Here is a 19,163-nt window from a genome sequence, read left to right as displayed (position 1 = left end):
GGGCCTGTTTCCTGTGCTGTACTGTTCTTTGTTCTTTGGGGGATGCAAGTGATAATTCCTCCAAATATATGACAGAGTTTTTAAACAATTACATGAAGGGCACCCAGGTAGAGTCAGAATGAAAGAACTGGTGAGAAGGTGCTTTGGTGGCCTGGACTTAATGCCCAAATCGAGGAAAAAGCCAAACTGTGACAGTCATGCACAGATGGGGAATGCACTGCCATTGTCCCCATTACATCCATGGGAGTGGCCTAAAATGCCTTGGCAGTGCTTACACAAAGGGCAGGATTTTACGGCCCCACTAGTCCTGAAACCGTAAAATCCTACCTGAGGTCAGAGGACTTTTCCATTGTCCATCCCTTGCCTGCTCCAATTCCTGTGGCGGGCGGAGTGGTAAAATTCCAGCCATAGACTTTGTGGGTCCATACAAAGGACACGTGTTCATGGTTGTCATTGATGTACACTCCAAGTGGCCAGAAGTGATCATGATGAAATCCACCACCACAGAACAAACGATCAAGAAGCTTGATGAGATTTTTGCCAGATTTGGGAAACCAGAACAAATTATAAGTAATAATGGACTACAAATCATGGCTAAAGAATTTGAAGATTACCTAAAGAAGAGTCATATCCAACACACAAAATCACCACCATACCACCCTTTGATGAATAGTTTAGCCAAAGATTTGTCCAGTCCTTGAAACATGCATTGAAAGCTTCCAAGGACCAAGGTTCATTAAATCGCCATCTAAACAGTTTCTTGGCGACATATCACAACACCACACATGTGACAACACAAAATCTACCAGCTTTACTACTCATGAAGAGTAAGCTGAGAACCACTTTGATTTACTCACACCGCAGGAGATGTCTGAAATAGTAGAATGCAATCACAAATCCTACAACAGAAAAGTAATTCAAAACAGTGTCTATTTCAGTAAGGAGAACAAGTTTTGGTGCAGTTATTCCACCAATGAGAAGCGAGTTCCTGCAACTGTCTTGGCTCAAACTGGTCCAGTCTCGAATACTGTACAAACAAAAGATGAATTCATTTGGAGATGACGCATAGATCAGTCATTGGCAACACTCATCATCAGTGTGTTATCACCATCAGTGCCAGAACTACCTTAGGCTGTACCACCTTCCATTCCACCAGAGCCTGAGACCACAACTTCGGATTAATCAGCCGACTCTGAGATCGCTGATAAATCTATTGCTACTAGTCTACCTTCTGCTGAAGAGACTGTTGCACCTTCTAGGATAGAAACACCTACTATAAACCCTGAAAATATCTCTAAGATCAAGGACAATCTGATTCCTGAAGTGCGCAGAATAGATGCCCTCCAGATCTTTCCTATTAATTATTATAACTACTGTGTAATTATAATTTGTCTACAATTGTATCATAGAATCATACAGCGCAGAAGAGGCCATTCAGCCTATTGGGTTCACACCGACACATTAGGAACACATGAACTCCCATCTAATCCCATTTGCCAACACTTGGCCTGTAGCCCTGAATGTTATGAGGTGCCAAGTGCTCATCCAGATACTATTTAAAGGACGTGAGGGATCCCGTCTCTACCAGGCAGCGCATTCCAGACCATCAGCACCCTTTGGGTAACAAAACTTTTCCTCACATCCCCCCTAAACCTCCTGATCCTCACCTGGAACCTATGTTCCCTCGTGAGTGACCCTTTAACTAAGGGGAACAGCTGCTTCTTATCCATTCTGTCAATGTCCCTCATAATCTTGTACACCTCAATCAGGTTGCCCCCCAGTCTTCTCTACTCCAGAGAAAACAACCCAAGCCTACACAACCTCGCTTCATAACTTAAATGTTCCACCCCAGGCAGCATCCTGGTGAATCTCCTCTGCACCTCCTCCAGTGTAATCAAATCCTTCCTATAATGTGGCGATCAGAACTGCAACAGTACTCTAGCTATGGCCTCACCAAAGTTCTATGCAACTCCAACATGACTTCTCTGCTTTTGTAATCTCTGCCTCGATTGTTAAAGGCAAGTGTCCCATATGCCTTTCTCACCACCACACTAACATGCCCTTCCGCCTTCAGAGATCCGTGGACAAACACACCAAGGTCCCTTTGTCCCTCAGAACTTCCTAGTGTCCTACCATTCTTGAGTTCTTCTTTGTCAAATTACTCCTTCCAAAGTGTATCACCTCACACTTTTCAGGGTTAAATTCCACCTGCCACTTATCTGCCCATTTGACCATTCTGTCTATATCTTCTTGTAGCCCAAAACATTCAGCCTCAATGTTAACCATCCGGCCAAGCTTTGTGTCATGCGTAAATTTACTAATCTTACCCCCCAAATAGTCATCAATATCATTTTCATAAATGATGAATATTAGGGGGCCAACATAGATCCTTGTGATACGCCACTGGACACTGGCTTTCAGTCACTGAAGCAGCCTTCTGTCATCACTGTCTGTCTCCTACAACTGAGCCAATTTTGAATCCACTTTATCAAATTACCCTGGTAAATTCTCATGTGAATTTACCTTCTTTACAAGAATCCTATGTGGGATCTTGTCAAAGGCTTTGCTGAAATTCATATAAATTGCATCGACTGCACTACCCTCATCTACACACCTGGTCACCTCCTCAAAAAATTGAACCAAAATAAACATGTTTTTCTGATGACTATGTAAGGATATCATAGCTATTTATTGTTATGGGGCCTTAGAAGTAAAGTATGTTTAATCTTAGAGTTATTATGCGTTGCATGATCCTTTTAAGGGTTTGGTTATGTTTGGCTATTTTGTGAGCTTTATTTAGTCTCGATCCAGGCACTGTGGAGTAAACAGCTACCTAATAAATCTATTCCATTGTTACACCCAAAGCCCACATGCTATCACTTTCTATTCTTTTAATGCTACAAATATAAGCAGGTGCTCCTTTAATTTTCTTCCTGAGGTTATCATACTTTGACCTCATCTGTACGTGTCATTGTTGAAGCAGGCACTAATGAGTGTTGCATGTTGGTTACTGATAAGTCTTAAGTGAAGTTCAACTAGTTGATCACTTATCACTGTAGGAAGTGAATCAAGCTTGTTTGTTAGTTCAGGTCAAAGCTCATGCCTGGCTGTGGTCCAATCCAGTCAAATGTGTAGCCTACACCAAACTCCTCAAGCTGAGGCTTTTCAGTGAACTTTTTTCACTAGGGCAGCTATGTTGTATCTTGGTCTTGCTATAAGAGCTGTTTTGCACTCTGGGTCTCCTATTGTTGTTTAGAAGTGATCTGATATTCCATCAAATGAGCGTTATAAAATGACTTGTATTCTGGTCCTTTACATTTCGACCTGCTTAATGAATGCGCAGCCAGGAGTGGTACCGTGGCAGCTGCAGGGAGAGCAGGCTGTGTTTAGGATTCCTTTGCTTCCTCTTCCCTGGATTGGGGAGAGCAGTATTTTACCTGAAAGCATCTGCTCTGTCACCTCAGGGGGACACAACCTATAGGCGAGATTCTCACTCAGTCATAATCCCACAGATGGTAGCCCTGATCTTTGGAAAGTGGCCATCACTCTGAGACCACCTGTGTGAAGGGTTATCACCCTGCCAGAAGACTGCTAGTAGTATCCTCTGCCTCTCCCAGAAATTACTTCCCCATTGCCACAAATTACCATTGCCATTACTGTTAATGATTTATTATTGTCACATGTATTGGGATACAGTGAAAATTATTGTTTCTTGCGCTATACAGTCAAAACGTACCATTTATTGAGTGCATAGGAGAGAAAGAACGGAGAGGGTGCAGGATATAGTGTTGCAGTTACAGATAGGGTGAAGAAAAAGATCAGCTTAATGTATGATAGGACCATTCAAAGGTCTGGTGGCAGCAGGGAAGAAGCTGTTTTTGAGTCGGTTGGTACGTGTTTTTAGAATTTTGTACCTTTTCCCCGACGGACTTGTTGAACAACTTACACCTTGAAGGCTTCCTTTAGATGATAGATTTCACACTAGGAAATCTCAACATTCCACAATAATTCACCAAGCGGGTGGCGTTTGTGCAGAGCTTCTCCCATTCCCTGGTTCAAAGCAGCTAAAACTACATTGGCGCAGAGGGAAGGATATCGATTGGATTCTGGAGTTGTCCTTCTCCCAGTACAAGCTGTAGAGTTTTACCTACTCTTGGACATGGCCATCCAGTTGTGACACTTTGTAATCTTCAGCAATGCCAGCCGAGTATACCGCACTGCTTAACCCATAGCTGGGGGGGCTTTGAACTGAGAGATGCAACGGTGAAAAGATGTGAAAACTGTATTTAGGAATCTAAACTTTCAGCGCCGTCTTCTGGCAAATAACAACGCCAATAAAAAGCAGGAGGCCAGGATAGGAAACTACTGCGGTACAGACTCGGTACAACTCTTGCTGTCCCCTTGAAGGAAGAGTTCAGCGGTGGTACTTTCCCACCAGCATTTCTCTTTAAGGAGTACTTTCTTGTTGCTCTATCGAGCTTTTCCTTTTAATTCTTTCAAATTTTCCGACTTAACAAATGTACAGTTTCACTTCCTCTGAAATAGCCGATTTCACCCGAGGAAACCTTAACATTCAATAATAGTACACGAATAAGTATAAAAGACTAAAAACTTACCTTTATATAGCTATTCCCCCCGCAAAAAAATTCGATCTTCTTGAGCCAGGCTGGGTAGCCAACTGACACGAAGCACAGAGTCGGACTGGAAGCCAAAGCCCTTACTGTACAGAGTACAGTACAGTCCTGACAATGTGGGTTGGACTTCCTGAGCCTATGACAGCAGTTAATGAATGTCTTATTGGCGTTTGGACTGGGAGGGTGGGATTTGTACCCAGCTGCAGAAGGCAGTGAATTCCCCTCCCCCCCCGCCGGGATATCAGGAAGGGATTGAAGCGTTTGCAGCCATTGTGCCCTCTGAAACGAAACACACGCTGGGCCAGGACACAACATTGTTCCCTCTCTTGCTCAAGAGATCTCAGTAGTTCTTAGGTAATATAATGAAATCACTTAAGTCCTATGGTTTGGAAATTAGAAAAATCTGCAATGTTATAAAAGGGAACTTTGGAACATCTATTTGCTGGTATTTACATGTAGGGGTGGGGGGGCGGCGGGGGGGTGGGGGTGGTGTGGGGGGATGAAACTTCACCCCAAGTGCACAGAGATGGGACCTCAGCCCAGTCTGGTCAAGGATTGCCCAACAGGAACCAATTGGAAATCTCAGCACATTGTTGCAAAGGATAACATTGGCAAAAACCAACTGGCAGATCTCCTGCCTGCTGCATATTACGCTGAGAGTACATAGACAGAAAGACCATTTGAGCTATTGTACCTGTGCTGGCATTTTAAAAGAGTTATGCAGTTACTTCCACTCTCTTACTGGACCCCACAAATAATCCCTTTTTCAAGTATTTCTGCAATTTCCTCCTGAAGTGAAGATGGGCAGAGTGGATGGCAGAAAGTAGGTATGCAGGTGCAGCATTTAAAACAAAAGCAAATGGAATCTTGCCATCTCTTGCAAAAGGACTGGATTTTAAAAGTAGCGTTGTTACAATTGTATAAGGTGTTGGTGAAACCACACTTTGAGTATTGTGTCCCGTTTTGGTCTCCTTATTTGAGGAAGGATGTGATGGTACTGGAGGCAGTTCAGAGGAGGTTCACCAGATTGATCCCAGGGATGAAGGGCTATCGTATGAGGAGCGGTTGAATAGCTTGGGCTTGTACTCGCTGGAGTTCAGAAGAATGAGGGGGGATCAAATTGAGATATATAAAATGCTAAAGGGGATTGATAAGGTGGATGTTGAACAGATGTTCCCACTTTTGCGACAGTCTAAAAAAAGAGGTTGTAGATATAAAGTGAGAGGAGATAGGTTCAAAACTGAGATGAGGAGAAACTATTTCTCTTAGAGGATTGTGAATCTGTGGGACTCATCTGTGGTACAGTGGAGGCAGAATTAATCAACAGATTCAAGAAACAAATGCATATGTTTCTCATGAAAAACAGGATAAAGGACAATAGGAGCAGGCAGGAACGTGGACTTGAGACCAGGATAAGATCAGCCATGATCATGTTAAATGTCGGAGTGGGCTTGAAGGGTTAAATTGCCTATTCCCACTGCTAATTCCTATGTTCCTATGACAAGGAAGAAAAGATGTCTCACGACTGAAGTGCAGCTTGGCTGAGTTGGCAGCATTCTCTCTTGTGAAGCAAAAGGTCATGGATTGGAAGCCAACTTCAGCTACAACCATGTCATGCACCAGTATCCTGGAATTTCTACTTAGTAACATCAGCAGAAGGACAGCAGTGGTTCACGGAGAAGGGATTATGGGAGATGGGCTGCAAATTTTCCATGTACCAAGATATTTTTTTTAAAGTGATATATCTGAGACTTAACACATTAATACAGTGGAATCAAATTTCAGATATTGACAACTTCCTTTTTTAGAATCTCACAATGTCAGTAACTATCGTGATAACAAATGACTCATCAAAGTGAGATTTTTTTTGTTACTGAGTCACTGTAATGTATGATAAAACTCGTGATCTGCAGATGTAAACAGTAAGATTTCAGGTGTCCTCTTCAGAAACACACCAAGTCAGTAACTACCTTAATAACAGGTGACTCATCAAAATTAGACTTTTTTGAACTGTATACTGAGTCACTTATTGTGTATGATAAAACACGTGATCTTCCAGCAACTGTTGCACAACAGTGATTTCAGGTAAAGGAAAATGGAAAAATTCCCCCTTACTACCTTCCATCCCCAATTCCTAGGTGTAAACGTGAACATTGTCCTCATCTCAACTGCTGGAATGTTTCTCGATGCCTCCCAGAGCAAGCTACTTAGTTCTTTAAAAAAAACCTGACAAGCAAACACCAGACTTAAAGCACTTTTGATCGGTAAAGGTGTGCTGGTGCAGTTGCAATACAGATTAAAAAGGATGGTATCAGGCCTAAGGTTTCCATAGAGTATCTAGAATAGGGTGAGCTGATAAAAGTATTTAAAATTATGAAAGGGTTTCTGAGGGTATGTTACAATCCCAGTTGATGCTAGAACTGTATGGGAAGATCCCAGGATGAAACCCTGGCTCAAAATACCATAACTTTAATTTTTGGTCAAATGTGGAAGAACAGAGTCACAGGACCACTAATTAGTTTTAACAACAAGAAAAACTTTATTAAACATGAAAAATGGATTATAATACAAAACTCCTTTATTCCTCATTTAACTTAACAATTATACACAGGTTTTAAGATTAACATAGATGACAAAGACCATTTGAAGCTACTATGATCACATTATCACACAATGTTAGTGTTTGTGGATTTCTCCTCAGAATCCCCCCGGATAACTGTCATTTGGGAGCTTCTAAACTCTATTCCCAAAATTTTGATTTGATTTGATTTATTATTGTCACATGTATTCGTATAAAGTATTGTTTCTTGGGTGCTGTACAGACAAAGCATACCGTTCATAGAGAAGGAAATGAGAGAGTGCAGAATATAGTGTTACAGTCATAGCTAGGGTGCGGAGAAAGATCAATATAGTGTGAGCGCCATTCAAAAGTCTGATGGCAACAGGGTAAAAGCTGCTCTTGAGTTGGTTGGTACATGACCTCAGACTTTTATATCTTTTTCCCGACCAATGAAGGTGGAAAAGAGTATGTCCGGGGCGTGTGGGGTCCTCAATTATGCTGGCTGTTTTTCTGAGGCAGCGGGAAGTGTAGACAGAGTCAATGGATGGGAGGCTGGTTTGCATGATGGACTTAGCTACGTTCACAGCCGTTTGTAGTTTCTTGCGGTCTTGGGCAGAGCAGGAGCCACACCAAGCTGTGATACAACTAGAAAGAATGCTTTCTATGGTGCATCTGTAAAAGTTGGTGAGAGTTGTAGCTGACATGCTAAATTTCCTTAGTCTTCTGAGAAAGTAGAGGTATTGGTGGGCTTAACTCATTCTTGTACTTTATTTCGTCATTGTTTGAGATCCGACCCACTACGGTGGTGTCATCAGCAAACTTGAAAATCGAATTGGAGGGGAATTTGGCCATACAGTCTGTGCTTTAAATATGCTTTAAAATCTTCTCTCATAGGAATGCATGCACTTTTAAATTTGCATTCCGGAATCCAGTTACCTTTTCCAAAGGACCCATCTGACCAGAGCTTTTGTTCTACTTTTAGGAGCAAATCCATGCCAGGATTTTGGATTAACCCTTTCAAGTTTTCACTGTTACACCAATTCTGATATCCAGTCAATACTTTAGAATTTATTTATAGATAATAGTAAGACATTTCAAACTTTGGAATTACTTTTAGAACACTGTTCTCCAGTATCCTCACCAATTGATATTTTTCCAAGCTTTGTCTGATGTCTCTGAACAAAATCCTACTCTAATTCCCAGTTTCTTATTTGTCCCCTTTAACTCCAGACCTTCTGGAAACTTTTCTTCATTTCTCCAATGTAATAATCTTGCTGAGGCCAGTCTTCCATCACCATCACCCTTTATTTACAACGTGCATAAAGTGCCGTTTGGCAACAGTGCACAGTTCAAGCCCAGAGTCCTTCAACTGCTGGCCTGAGTGGACCCAGCCGGTTTTAAACACCTCAAGGCTCTTTCCCTACTGGTGAGCCTCCACTCTCCTAATAGGGAAGCACAGACTCTATGAGGCCTACAGCGAGATGTACTGACGATTCCCTTTGGCCATCATAATATCCCTTCCCATCAACTCCGTTTCTTCCCCAACACCTCGGCCATCACTTGGTGATCAGCTGGGATCGATTGGAGGCATGACAAGATCAGGGGGTGTGAAATGGATTGGAGACCTTGACGTCGGCTCTTCCTCAGGTATTGCTTCAGTTGGGGCGCCAGTCTCTTCCACCTCCATCTCAGAATCTGTGTCCTCTGGAATGGGGGGGTGGGGGTGAGTTAATAGGTTGTGATGAACAAAGCATCGTAGCTGTGAGGCACAGCTCGGGGATAGGATATTAGGATGTAGATAGGCTGGAAAATTGGGCGGGGATCCTGGATTCAGGATTCAATCCTGGACCGGGGAGCGGCGCGGGCTTGGAGGGCCGAAGGGCCTGTTCCTGTGCTGTATTGTTCTTTGTTCTTCTTGTTCTTTTGTTCTCATCACCTGGAGGGATAGGCATATGGTTGACCTTTAGTCGTGGTTCAATGCTGGCAGTCATCGTCCCCATGGCTGGTAATGAGATCTGCACTGGCAGGCGTCCCCTACTCCTGAGATGGTCCGGGTGCTTCCTGACAGTTTTGCACTTGGATCGTATTAGGCACAGGCCCAGTTTCTTCCATTATGATCCCAGGAACTCAACTGAGGCCGTCCCTGAATTTCCTCATATGGACTGGGTCACTGGTTTTGAATGTTATTTCTGTTCTTACAGAATCATAGTTCTTCTTCTGGTTCTCTTGTTGCGACTCCACCCTCCCATCAGGTTTGGGAACAGTAGCTTAATCTTGTCCGAAGCCTCCATCCCATTAACAATTCCGCTGGGGAAATTCCTGTCAGTGTGTGAGGGGTAGTCTTATAGTCAAATAAAAATGATGCCAGTTTGGTCACTATGAACGCTGCAAGTTGTTTCTTCGTGCTGAGCTTAATAGTCTGCACCGTGATGGATTTGATGGTGGGTGCTATCCTAAAATAATACTTTTCCCTTGTATTCCATGAGCTATAACTTTGCTGAAAGGTCTGTTGTGTGGCACTGTAACAAATGCCTTTTGAAAATCCATATACATCACATCAACAGCATTGCCCACACCAGCCCTCCCTGTTAACCTCTTCGATAAACTCTAGCAAGTTGGTTAAACATGATTTTCCCTGAAGAAATCCAAGCTGGCTTTCCTTAATGTCCTGAATTATAATTTCTCGGAGTTTCTCCACTACTGAAGTTAAGCTGACTGGTCTGTATTTGCTGGGCTTAACTTTACCTATTTTTTGAACAAATGTTGACAAGTATTCATTCATAAGGTTATGTTCACAAAACATTGTAACTGGCAGGACAAGTTGATAAGGCATTTAAAATAGGACGTAAAATCCTGGGCTTTACAAATAGAGGCATAGAATACAAAAGCAAGGAAGGTATGGTAAACCAAACAAATTACTGGGTAAGCGTTAGAATTATATATCAGAGAAGGAAGCTATTTTGCCCATTGTGCCGGTGCCAGCAATTTGAAAGAGCTACCGATTAGTCACACTCACGTGTTCCTTCGGCGGAGCCTTCCAAATGTTTCTACTTCGTAGAGTCAGAGAGTGGTGCCCCACAAGGTTGTGTTCTCAGCCCCTTACTATACTCCTTATACACTTATGGCTGCGTGGCCAAATTCCCCTCCAACTCCATTTTCAGGTTTGCTGACGACACCACCGTAATGGGTCGGATTTCAAACAATGACGAGATGGAGTACAGGAATGAGATAGAGAATCTGGTGAAATGGTGCAATGACAGTAATCTCTCCCTCAATGTCAGTAAAATGAAGGAGATAGTCACTGACTTCAGGGAGTGTAGTGGAGGCCATGCCCATATTTATATCGTGATGTGGAGATGCCGGCGTTGGACTGGGGTAAACACGGTAAGAAGTTTAATAACACCAGGTTAAAGTCCAACAGGTTTATTTGGTAGCAAAAGCCACCAAATAAACCTGTTGGACTTTAACTTGGTGTTGTTAAACTTCTTACCATATTTATATCAACAGGGATGAGGTGGAAATGGTCGAGAACTTTAAGTTTCTAGGTGTCCTGGTCGCTCCATGCTGATGCTATAGTTAAGAAAGCCAACCAATACCTCTACATTCTCAGGAGGATAAGGAAATTTGGTATTTCTGCTACAACTCTCACCAACCTTTACAGATGCATCATAGAAAGCATTCTTTCCGAATGTATCACAGCTTGGTATGGCTTCTGCTCTGATCAAGACCGCAAGAAACCGCAAGGACTGTGAACGTAGCCAAGTCCATCACTCAAACCAGCCTCCCATCCATTGACACTGTCTACGCTTCCCGCTGCCTCAGAAAAGCAGCCAGCATAATCACGCACCCTGGACATACTCTCTTCCACCGTCGTCCGTCAAGAAGATACAAAAGTCTGAGGTCACGTATCAACAGACTTAAGAACAGCTTCTTCCCTACTGCCATCAGACTTTTGAATGGACCTATCTTATATTAAGTTAATCTTTCTCTACACCCTAGATATGACTGTACCACTATGGTGGAATTTTATGAGATTGATTCTAAGTGTCCAGCTAGCGTGAAAATGGTAGGGTTCCTGATCCGTTTTTTGGGTGAGTTTTCACGCCCAATCTTATGCACTTAGTCACTGAAAAAATGGTCTAGACCTTTTCTCGCTGCTGCAGGCAGTGGGCTGGGCTTAATTCGCCAACCAGCCTGTAGAGGGAGCTACAGTGCATGTGCACATGCTCAATAGCAATTGCAGGAGTCAGATAGAGACAGCTGCCAGACCCCTGCTACTGCAGGCAGCCTCAACCAGCTCCCCCCCGCCGAACCCCTTAATCACGGAGGCCCATGGTTAATCGCGAGCCCCACAACATATGGGCATATAGGCCCTGCCATGCCTCTCGCTCCCGCCGCCCAGACCAATCGGGCACCCCCTTCCCCGATCTAATTGCAACTGCAGAGCAGCAGCGGCCCCCTTCCCCCCCCCCCCCGATCTGATCCCGTTGCACAGTGCATAGTCGCCCCCCCCTTCATGCTGGCCCCCATAGCCCCTGCCCCCATAGGCTTCACCCCCTGGCACTGCCTGATGGGCAATGCTTATGTGCCTGCTGGGCATTGCCCAGCCTGGCACTGCCCAAGGAGCATTCCCTTGCCCTTGGCCTCCCCGGGGGGCCCTCAATAGCCTCCCGTTCCACTGACGAGGCCAACAGGACTGTTTCCTGTTCGTGGGGAGCAGATATTTTCCTCGTCAAAGAGAACCTCTCCTGGCGAAGTCATAAAGGTAAGCGAGCCCGGACAATTGAGCGCCAGGATCGTTAAAGATATGGAAATTCAAATTTAAATATATTTAAATAAATTATTCAGCCTCTCACCCATTTCCGGTGAGAAACTGACCTCACTGGAAATCCGACTCTCATAGAATCACGAGAGCCGAGAAATCGTGAACCTGATTTCTCGGCTCTTATGCGATTTTATCGGCTCATTCTGCCCGTCAATAGGCCGGGCGGGGCGATCCGGTAAAATTCCGCCCTATGTTCTGCACCCTCTCGCTTCCTTCTCCCCTATGTACTCTATGACTGGTATGCTTTGTTTGTATAGGGCACAATAAACAAAACCTTTCACTGCATCCCAATACATGTGACTATAATAAATCAAATCAAAAATGTATAGCACAGGAGACCATTCAGCCCATTGAGTGAATGCTGGATGGCCATGGAGTTAGTCAGTCCCACTCCCCCACTCAATCCCTGTTGCCCTGCCAACTTAATTCCTTCAAGTGCCAACCCAATTTCCTTTTTAAATCATTGGTTGTTTATGCAACCACCTTGTAGGCTTTGAGTTCTAGGTCCTCACCACTTGCTGCTTTAAAAAGATTCTCCTTACAATCAGCCTGTATTTCTTAACCAGAACCTTAAATCTGTGTCCCCCTTGTCCTGAAGCTATCGGTTAATGGGAACAATGTCTACTTTTCCTAAACCTGTCATAATCTCATACACTTATATCAAATTTCCTCCAATCTCCTTTGCTCCAAGGAGAACGACTCCAGTTTCTCCAACCTGAACATTCCCAAACTGGAACCATTCTGACAAATCCCTTCTGCACCAAGAGCCCCTCACATCCTTTCTAAAGTGTGGTGGTGACCAGAGGTAGACATCATAGCTGGTTAGGGCTTAACCAGAGCTTTATACCCAATGCCCCTATTTATGAAGCTGAGATCTCACATGCCTTCTTAACCACTTTCAAAGCTCATTGCACAGGAACCCCAAGCCTCCCTGTCCTTGTAGACCCTTTTGAACTGTGCCATTTAGAAGGCCTTCAGAAGACCACCTTCAGCACTGTAGGGATTCTTTGATTTAGTCTGTATTGCCTCTCCCTAACCCTCCTACCAAAATGCATCACCTCACACCTCAAATCCATTCATCATTTGCCAATTCTGTTAGCCTATCTATATCCAGTTGCAGGCGATCTTAGTCATACTTACTGTTTATCACTCTTCCAAGTTTATCATCAGCAAATCTTGAAATTCTACTCTATATTTCAAGATCTAATTTGGTGATTCAATATACTTCTGAAAGTTACCATTGACATTGCTTCCACCACTCCTCCGGGCAAAACTTGAGTTGAGGAAGAATTTCTTCACCCAAAGGGTTGTGAATCTGTGGAATTCCCTGCCAAGTGAAGCAGTTGAGGCTATCTCATTGAATGATTTTAAGGCAAGGATAGATAAATTTTTGAACAGTAAAGGAATTAAGGGTTATGGTGAGCGGGTGAGTAAGTGGAGCTGAGTCCATGAAAAGATTAGCCATGATCTTACTGAATTGCGGAGCAGGCTCGGGGGGAGCCAGATGGCCTACTCCTGCTCCTAGTTCTTATGTTTAAAACATTCCAGTTCTTAACAACTACCCATTAACATTAACTACTCATTGCCTTCCCAACATTTTTATTGTTAATTTCTTCAAATCCGTGTCTCCTGGCGAGTGACCTGCCTGCCACTGGACAGTTTGCCCAGATCTATCAAGATTCTGGGACCAAGTGCGGGTGGCTGGGAAACTGTCTCCCTGTAGGTAAGAAATAGAGAAAAGAAGTAATATTTTCCCAGGTAACTGGGAGTGAAATTTGAAATGAGAAAAGCTGTTGGAATGAATATTCTGGCGTATAAATAAGATGGAGCTGAGGAATGGGCTCGAATTCATTATGGGGAAGAAGCACCTTCGACGGGCCGAATGGCCTCCTTCTATGACTCTCAAAGTGGGACCCTCATGATTTGACCTTAGGTTGGGAAGATGCAAATAGAAATGGGCGGGAGGGAAGGTGAGAAACTGCAAATGAAATAAGAACTGGTCAAAATGCAGCAAGGCAGGCGCTAGCGATGTTCCCAAGGCATCGTGTTGCAAAAATAAAGTTAAGAACTTCAATTGGAAAGTTAGAAATAGATTGAAATTTACGGTTAAAATCATTTGGAAAATCGGCCAGCACTGTGCACCGCTTTAATGGATGGGAGAATTGGGAGCAGCGTGTGGCTTGAGGGAGAGGTGGAGTGTGTGGTGTTTGAATTTGAGGTGTATGTCCTTTTCTAGCCCCAGGATCTGCACTCTGCTTCCAGCATGTCTCAGCCTCTGAGCTGTAGTGAGGCGGGGCCAGAGCTAGCTGAGTGTTTATCTGCAGCAACCGCCTGTTTACAGGAGCGCTAGGTTAGCAACCGAGGCGAGGAGGGAAGAGAGCGACGCTGTGGTCAGCAATAGCCAAGAGAAGGAAAGGCAAGACTTGATATAAAACAGTGTCCGCGCCGGCAGACCATTCCCCCCCCCCCCCCCCCGGTCACCTGGAGCACATCCTGGCTGGACACCCTCTCATCAAGCTCCCACCCGCCCCCACAGGGAAGATCTCTGCCCCTGAATGAGAATGGAAACTGCAGATCCTTCCTTAGTGGATCAGATGACCAGATTAAAACTCAAGCTGTTAGAAAAGGTAGGCATTTATTCGTGAAGATGTTTACAATTCAATACAGGGAACACAGGAGTTGTCTAAACTCATTGGAAAGATTGTTGTCACTGAATCATTTCGTGTATCAATATACTACAGGAAAAAAAACCCACTGTGCTAAAGTCAGAGCCTCTAACTGCTATGCTGTTTTATGTTAATACATAACTTGTGCTCCAGAACTACTTTCACCCCAAGCAAACTGTTCCAGTACAGCTACAACTGTGCTACCCCACCATGTCAAAACCAACAGAGGGGGATCTGCACACTGAGGTAATATGGGCTGAAGTTAGAAATAGGAAAGGAGCGGTCACGTTGCTAGGAGTTTACTATAGGCCCCCAAATAGTAATAGAGATGTGGAGGAAGAAATTGCTAAGCAGATTACGGATATGTGTGGGGGTCACAGGGTAGTTGTCATGGGGGACTTTAACTTTCCAAATATTGATTGGAACCTTTGTAGGTCAAATAGTTTGGATGGGGCAGTTTTTGTGCAGTGTGTGCGGGAGGGTTTCCTGACACAATATGTGGATGGGCCGACTAGAGGTGAGGCCACATTGGATTTGGTACTGGGAAATGAACCGGGCCAAGTGTTAGATTTGGTTGTGGGAGAGCAATTTGGAGATAGTGACCACAATTCGGTGTCTTTTGTTATTGCAATGGAGAGGGATAGGGCCGTACGGCAGGGCAAGGTTTACAATTGGGGGAGGAGTAATTATGATGCGATTAGGCAAGAATTAGGGGGCATAAGTTGGGAACAGAAACTGTCAGAGAAAGGAACTAATGAAAAGTGGAACTTTTTCAAGGAACAAATACTGGATGTCCTTGATAGGTATGTTCCTGTCAGGCAGGGAGGAAATAGCCGAGTGAGGGAACCATGGTTCACAAAAGAGGTGGAATGTCTTGTGAAAAGGAAGAGGGAAGCTTATGTAGGGATGAGGAAACAAGGTTCAGATGGCTCGATTGAGGGTTACAAGTTAGCAAGGAATGAGCTGAAAAAGGGGCTTAGGAGAGCTAGGAGGGGACATGAGAAGTCCTTGGCGGGTCGGATCAAGGAAAACCCCAAGGCTTTTTACTCTTATGTGAGGAATAAAAGAATGACCAGGGTGAGGTTAGGGCCGGTCAAGGACAGTAGTGGGAACTTGTGTATGGAGTCAGTAGAGATAGGCGAGGTGATGAATGAATACTTTTCTTCAGTGTTCACCAAGGAGAGGGGCCATGTTTTTGAGGAAGAGAAGGTGTTATAGGCTAATAGGCTGGAGGAAATAGATGTTCGGAGGGAGGATGTCTTGGCAGTTTTGAATAAACTGAAGGTCGATAAGTCCCCTGAGCCTGATGAAATGTATCCTAGGATTCTGTGGGAGGCAAGGGATGAGATTGCAGAGCCTTTGGCGTTGATCTTTGGGTCCTCGCTGTCCACGGGGATGGTGCCAGAGGACTGGAGAATGGCGAATGTTGTTCCTCTGTTTAAGAAAGGGAATAGAAATGACCCTGGTAATTATAGACCGGTTAGTCTTACTTCGGTGGTTGGTAAATTGATGGAAAGGGTCCTTAGGGATGGGATTTACGACCATTTAGAAAGATGCGGATTAATCCGAGATAGTCAGCACGGATTCGTGAAGGGCAAGTCGTGCCTCACAAATTTGATAGAATTTTTTGAGGAGGTAACTAAGTGTGTTGATGAAGGTAGGGCAGTTGATGTCATATACATGGATTTTAGTAAGGCGTTTGATAAGGTCTCCCATGGTCGGCTTATGATGAAAGTGAGGAGGTGTGGGATAGAGGGAAAGTTGGCCGATTGGATAGGTAACTGGCTGTCTGACCGAAGACAGAGGGTGGTGGTCGATGGAAAATTTTCGGATTGGAGGCAGGTTGCTAGCGGTGTGCCGCAGGGATCAGTGCTTGGTCCTCTGCTCTTTGTGATTTTTATTAATGACTTAGAGGAGGGGGCTGAAGGGTGGATCAGTAAATTTGCTGATGACACCAAGATTGGTGGAGTAGTGGATGAGGTGGAGGGCTGTTGTAGGCTGCAAAGAGACATAGATAGGATGCAAAGCTGGGCTGAAAAATGGCAAATGGAGTTTAACCCTGATAAATGTGAGGTGATTCATTTTGGTAGGACAAATTTAAATGTGGATTACAGGGTCAAAGGTAGGGTTCTGAAGACTGTGGAGGAACAGAGAGATCTTGGGGTCCATATCCACAGATCTCTAAAGGTTGCCAGTCAAGTGGATAGAGCTGTGAAGAAGGCCTATAGTGTGTTAGCTTTTATTAACAGGGGGTTGGAGTTTAAGAGCCGTGGGGTTATGCTGCAACTGTACAGGACCTTGGTGAGACCACATTTGGAATATTGTGTGCAGTTCTGGTCACCTCACTATAAGAAGGATGTGGAAGCGCTGGAAAGAGTGCAGAGGAGATTTACCAGGATGCTGCCTGGTTTGGAGGGTAGGTCATATGAGGAAAGGTTGAGGGAGCTAGGGCTGTTCTCTCTGGAGCGGAGGAGGCTGAGGGGAGACTTAATAGAGGTGTATAAAATGATGAAGGGGATAGATAGAGTGAACGTTCAAAGACTATTTCCTCGGGTGGATGGAGCTATTACAAGGGGGCATAACTATAGGGTTCGTGGTGGGAGATACAGGACGGATATCAGAGGTAGGTTCTTTACGCAGAGAGTGGTTGGGGTGTGGAATGGACTGCCTGCAGTGATAGTGGAGTCAGACACTTTAGAAACATTTAAGCGGTTATTGGATAGGCACATGGAGCACACCAGGATGATAGGGAGTGGGATAGCTTGATCTTGGTTTCAGATAAAGCTCGGCACAACATCGTGGGCCGAAGGGCCTGTTCTGTGCTGTACTGTTCTATGTTCTATGTTCTATGTTCAACCCAGGTATGTCCCGTCCATAAAACACATGGAAAATTAAATCGGACCAGTTACTGCTTCATCCGTTTACTCTCAATCTTCAGAAGTGATGGAAGGTGTTGTCCGTTATACTAAGAAATGACACTGACTCAGAAAGAACTTGCTCACCAATTCTCAGTTTGGGTTCCGCCAGAGCCACTTGGCTCCTGATCTGCCACAAACATACAAATTAGGAGCAGGTGTAGGCCACTCAACCCCTTGAGTCTGCTGATCTGACTGTAACCACAACTCCACATTCCTGCCTAGCCCCAATGACCTTTCACCCCCTTGTTAATCAAGAATCTATCTAGCTCTGCCTTAAAAAATTCAAAGATTCTTCCTCTATCATCTTTTGAGGAAGATTTCCAAAGACGTGTAATCCTCAGAGGGAGAGAAATTCTCCTAATCTCTGTTTTAAATCAGTGTCTTGTTATTCTTAAACAGAGACCCCTAGTTCTAGATTCTCCCGCAAGAGGAAACATCCTATCCACATCCATCCAGTCAAGACCCCTCAGGATCTTAAAGGTTTCAACCAAGTTGCTTCTTACTCTTCTAAACCCCAGTGAATACAAGGCTAGACTGTCCAACCTTTCCTCATAACCTGCCCATTCCTGGTATCAGTCTAGCAAACCTTCACTGAACTGCTTCTTTCAAATGTCTTATCAAACTTATCAAATGCCTTTTGCAAATCTAAGTACAGTATGTCCACTTTTTCCCCGTTATTAAAGTACACATGACTCTTTCAAAGAACTTAAATAAATTGATTAATGTGATTTCCCTTTCAAAAAACTACGCTGACTCTGCCTGATTGCCTTGAATTTTTTTACGTGTCTTGCCAATAATATCTTGACTAATGGCTTTTAACATTTTACCGATGACAGACCACAGGACGTATGAGCAGAAGTAGGCCATTTGGCCCATCAGGTCTGCTCCTCCATTCAATGAGATCGTGACTGACCTGATATGATATGATAATCCTCAACTCCACTTTTCCTACCTTATCCCCAAAATGTTTGATTCCCTTACTGATTAAAAATCTCAACCTTGAACATGCTTAACAACGTTATTCAAAAAAATAAAACTAATGCATCAGTTATCTCAGTTGCTACTTCTTTTAACACCTTCAGATGCAATCCATCAGGTCCCGGTGATTTGTCAGCCTGCAACACCACTAATTTGCTCAATGCCACTGGTGATTGTAATTTTCCTGCCCCCCCTCCCTCCCTCCCTTCCACTTCCTGATTTACACCTATCTTTGGGATGTTACTTGTATCCTCTGTAGTGAAGAGCGATGCAAAGTATTGATTCAATTAATCTACCTGCTCCTTATTTTCCATTATTAATTCCCCAGACTCACTTCCTATAGTCCCAACGCTGACTTTCTTAACTCTTTTTTTTCTTTAAGTATCTATGGGAACTCTTACGATTTGTCTTTATATTTAGATTTATTTCACACTCTAATTTTTCCCTCTTTATTAATCATTTTGTCTTTCTTTGCTGTTCTATATATTCTGACCTGCCACCTGTTTTGCATACTTATATGCTTTATCTTTAAGGTTGATACTGTATTTAACTACTTTAGTTAACTGCGGATGGTGGGTCCTC

The 19,163-nt window shown here is 43.9% G+C and overlaps 2 protein-coding genes across 5 annotated transcripts in view; one reads left to right on the top strand and one right to left on the bottom strand.

Moving 5' to 3' along the window:
- LOC144503858 (caspase-8-like) overlaps positions 1-4,752 on the bottom strand; it is a 47,527-nt gene extending 42,775 nt beyond the window's left edge. Inside the window, exon 1 of the mRNA XM_078228846.1 lies at positions 4,617-4,752. The gene's annotated coding sequence lies outside the window, so the exon portion shown is untranslated. The remainder of the gene's footprint in view (positions 1-4,616) is intronic.
- c14h21orf58 (chromosome 14 C21orf58 homolog) overlaps positions 1-19,163 on the top strand; it is a 137,480-nt gene that overhangs the window by 47,374 nt on the left and 70,943 nt on the right. The window contains exon 1 of one of the 4 annotated variants that reach the window (XM_078228847.1): positions 14,361-14,646. The exons of the other annotated variants lie outside the window; for them this stretch is intronic. Coding sequence (XP_078084973.1) covers positions 14,575-14,646 — 72 coding nt within the window. The 5' untranslated portion in view covers positions 14,361-14,574. Of the gene's footprint in view, positions 1-14,360; positions 14,647-19,163 lie in introns of those variants that run through there. 4 annotated transcript variants of the gene reach the window in all.

Source organism: Mustelus asterias, chromosome 14 (genome assembly GCF_964213995.1).
Source record: "Mustelus asterias chromosome 14, sMusAst1.hap1.1, whole genome shotgun sequence".
NCBI classification, from domain to species: domain Eukaryota; kingdom Metazoa; phylum Chordata; class Chondrichthyes; order Carcharhiniformes; family Triakidae; genus Mustelus; species Mustelus asterias.
This window is presented reverse-complemented; position numbering and strand designations above follow the sequence as displayed.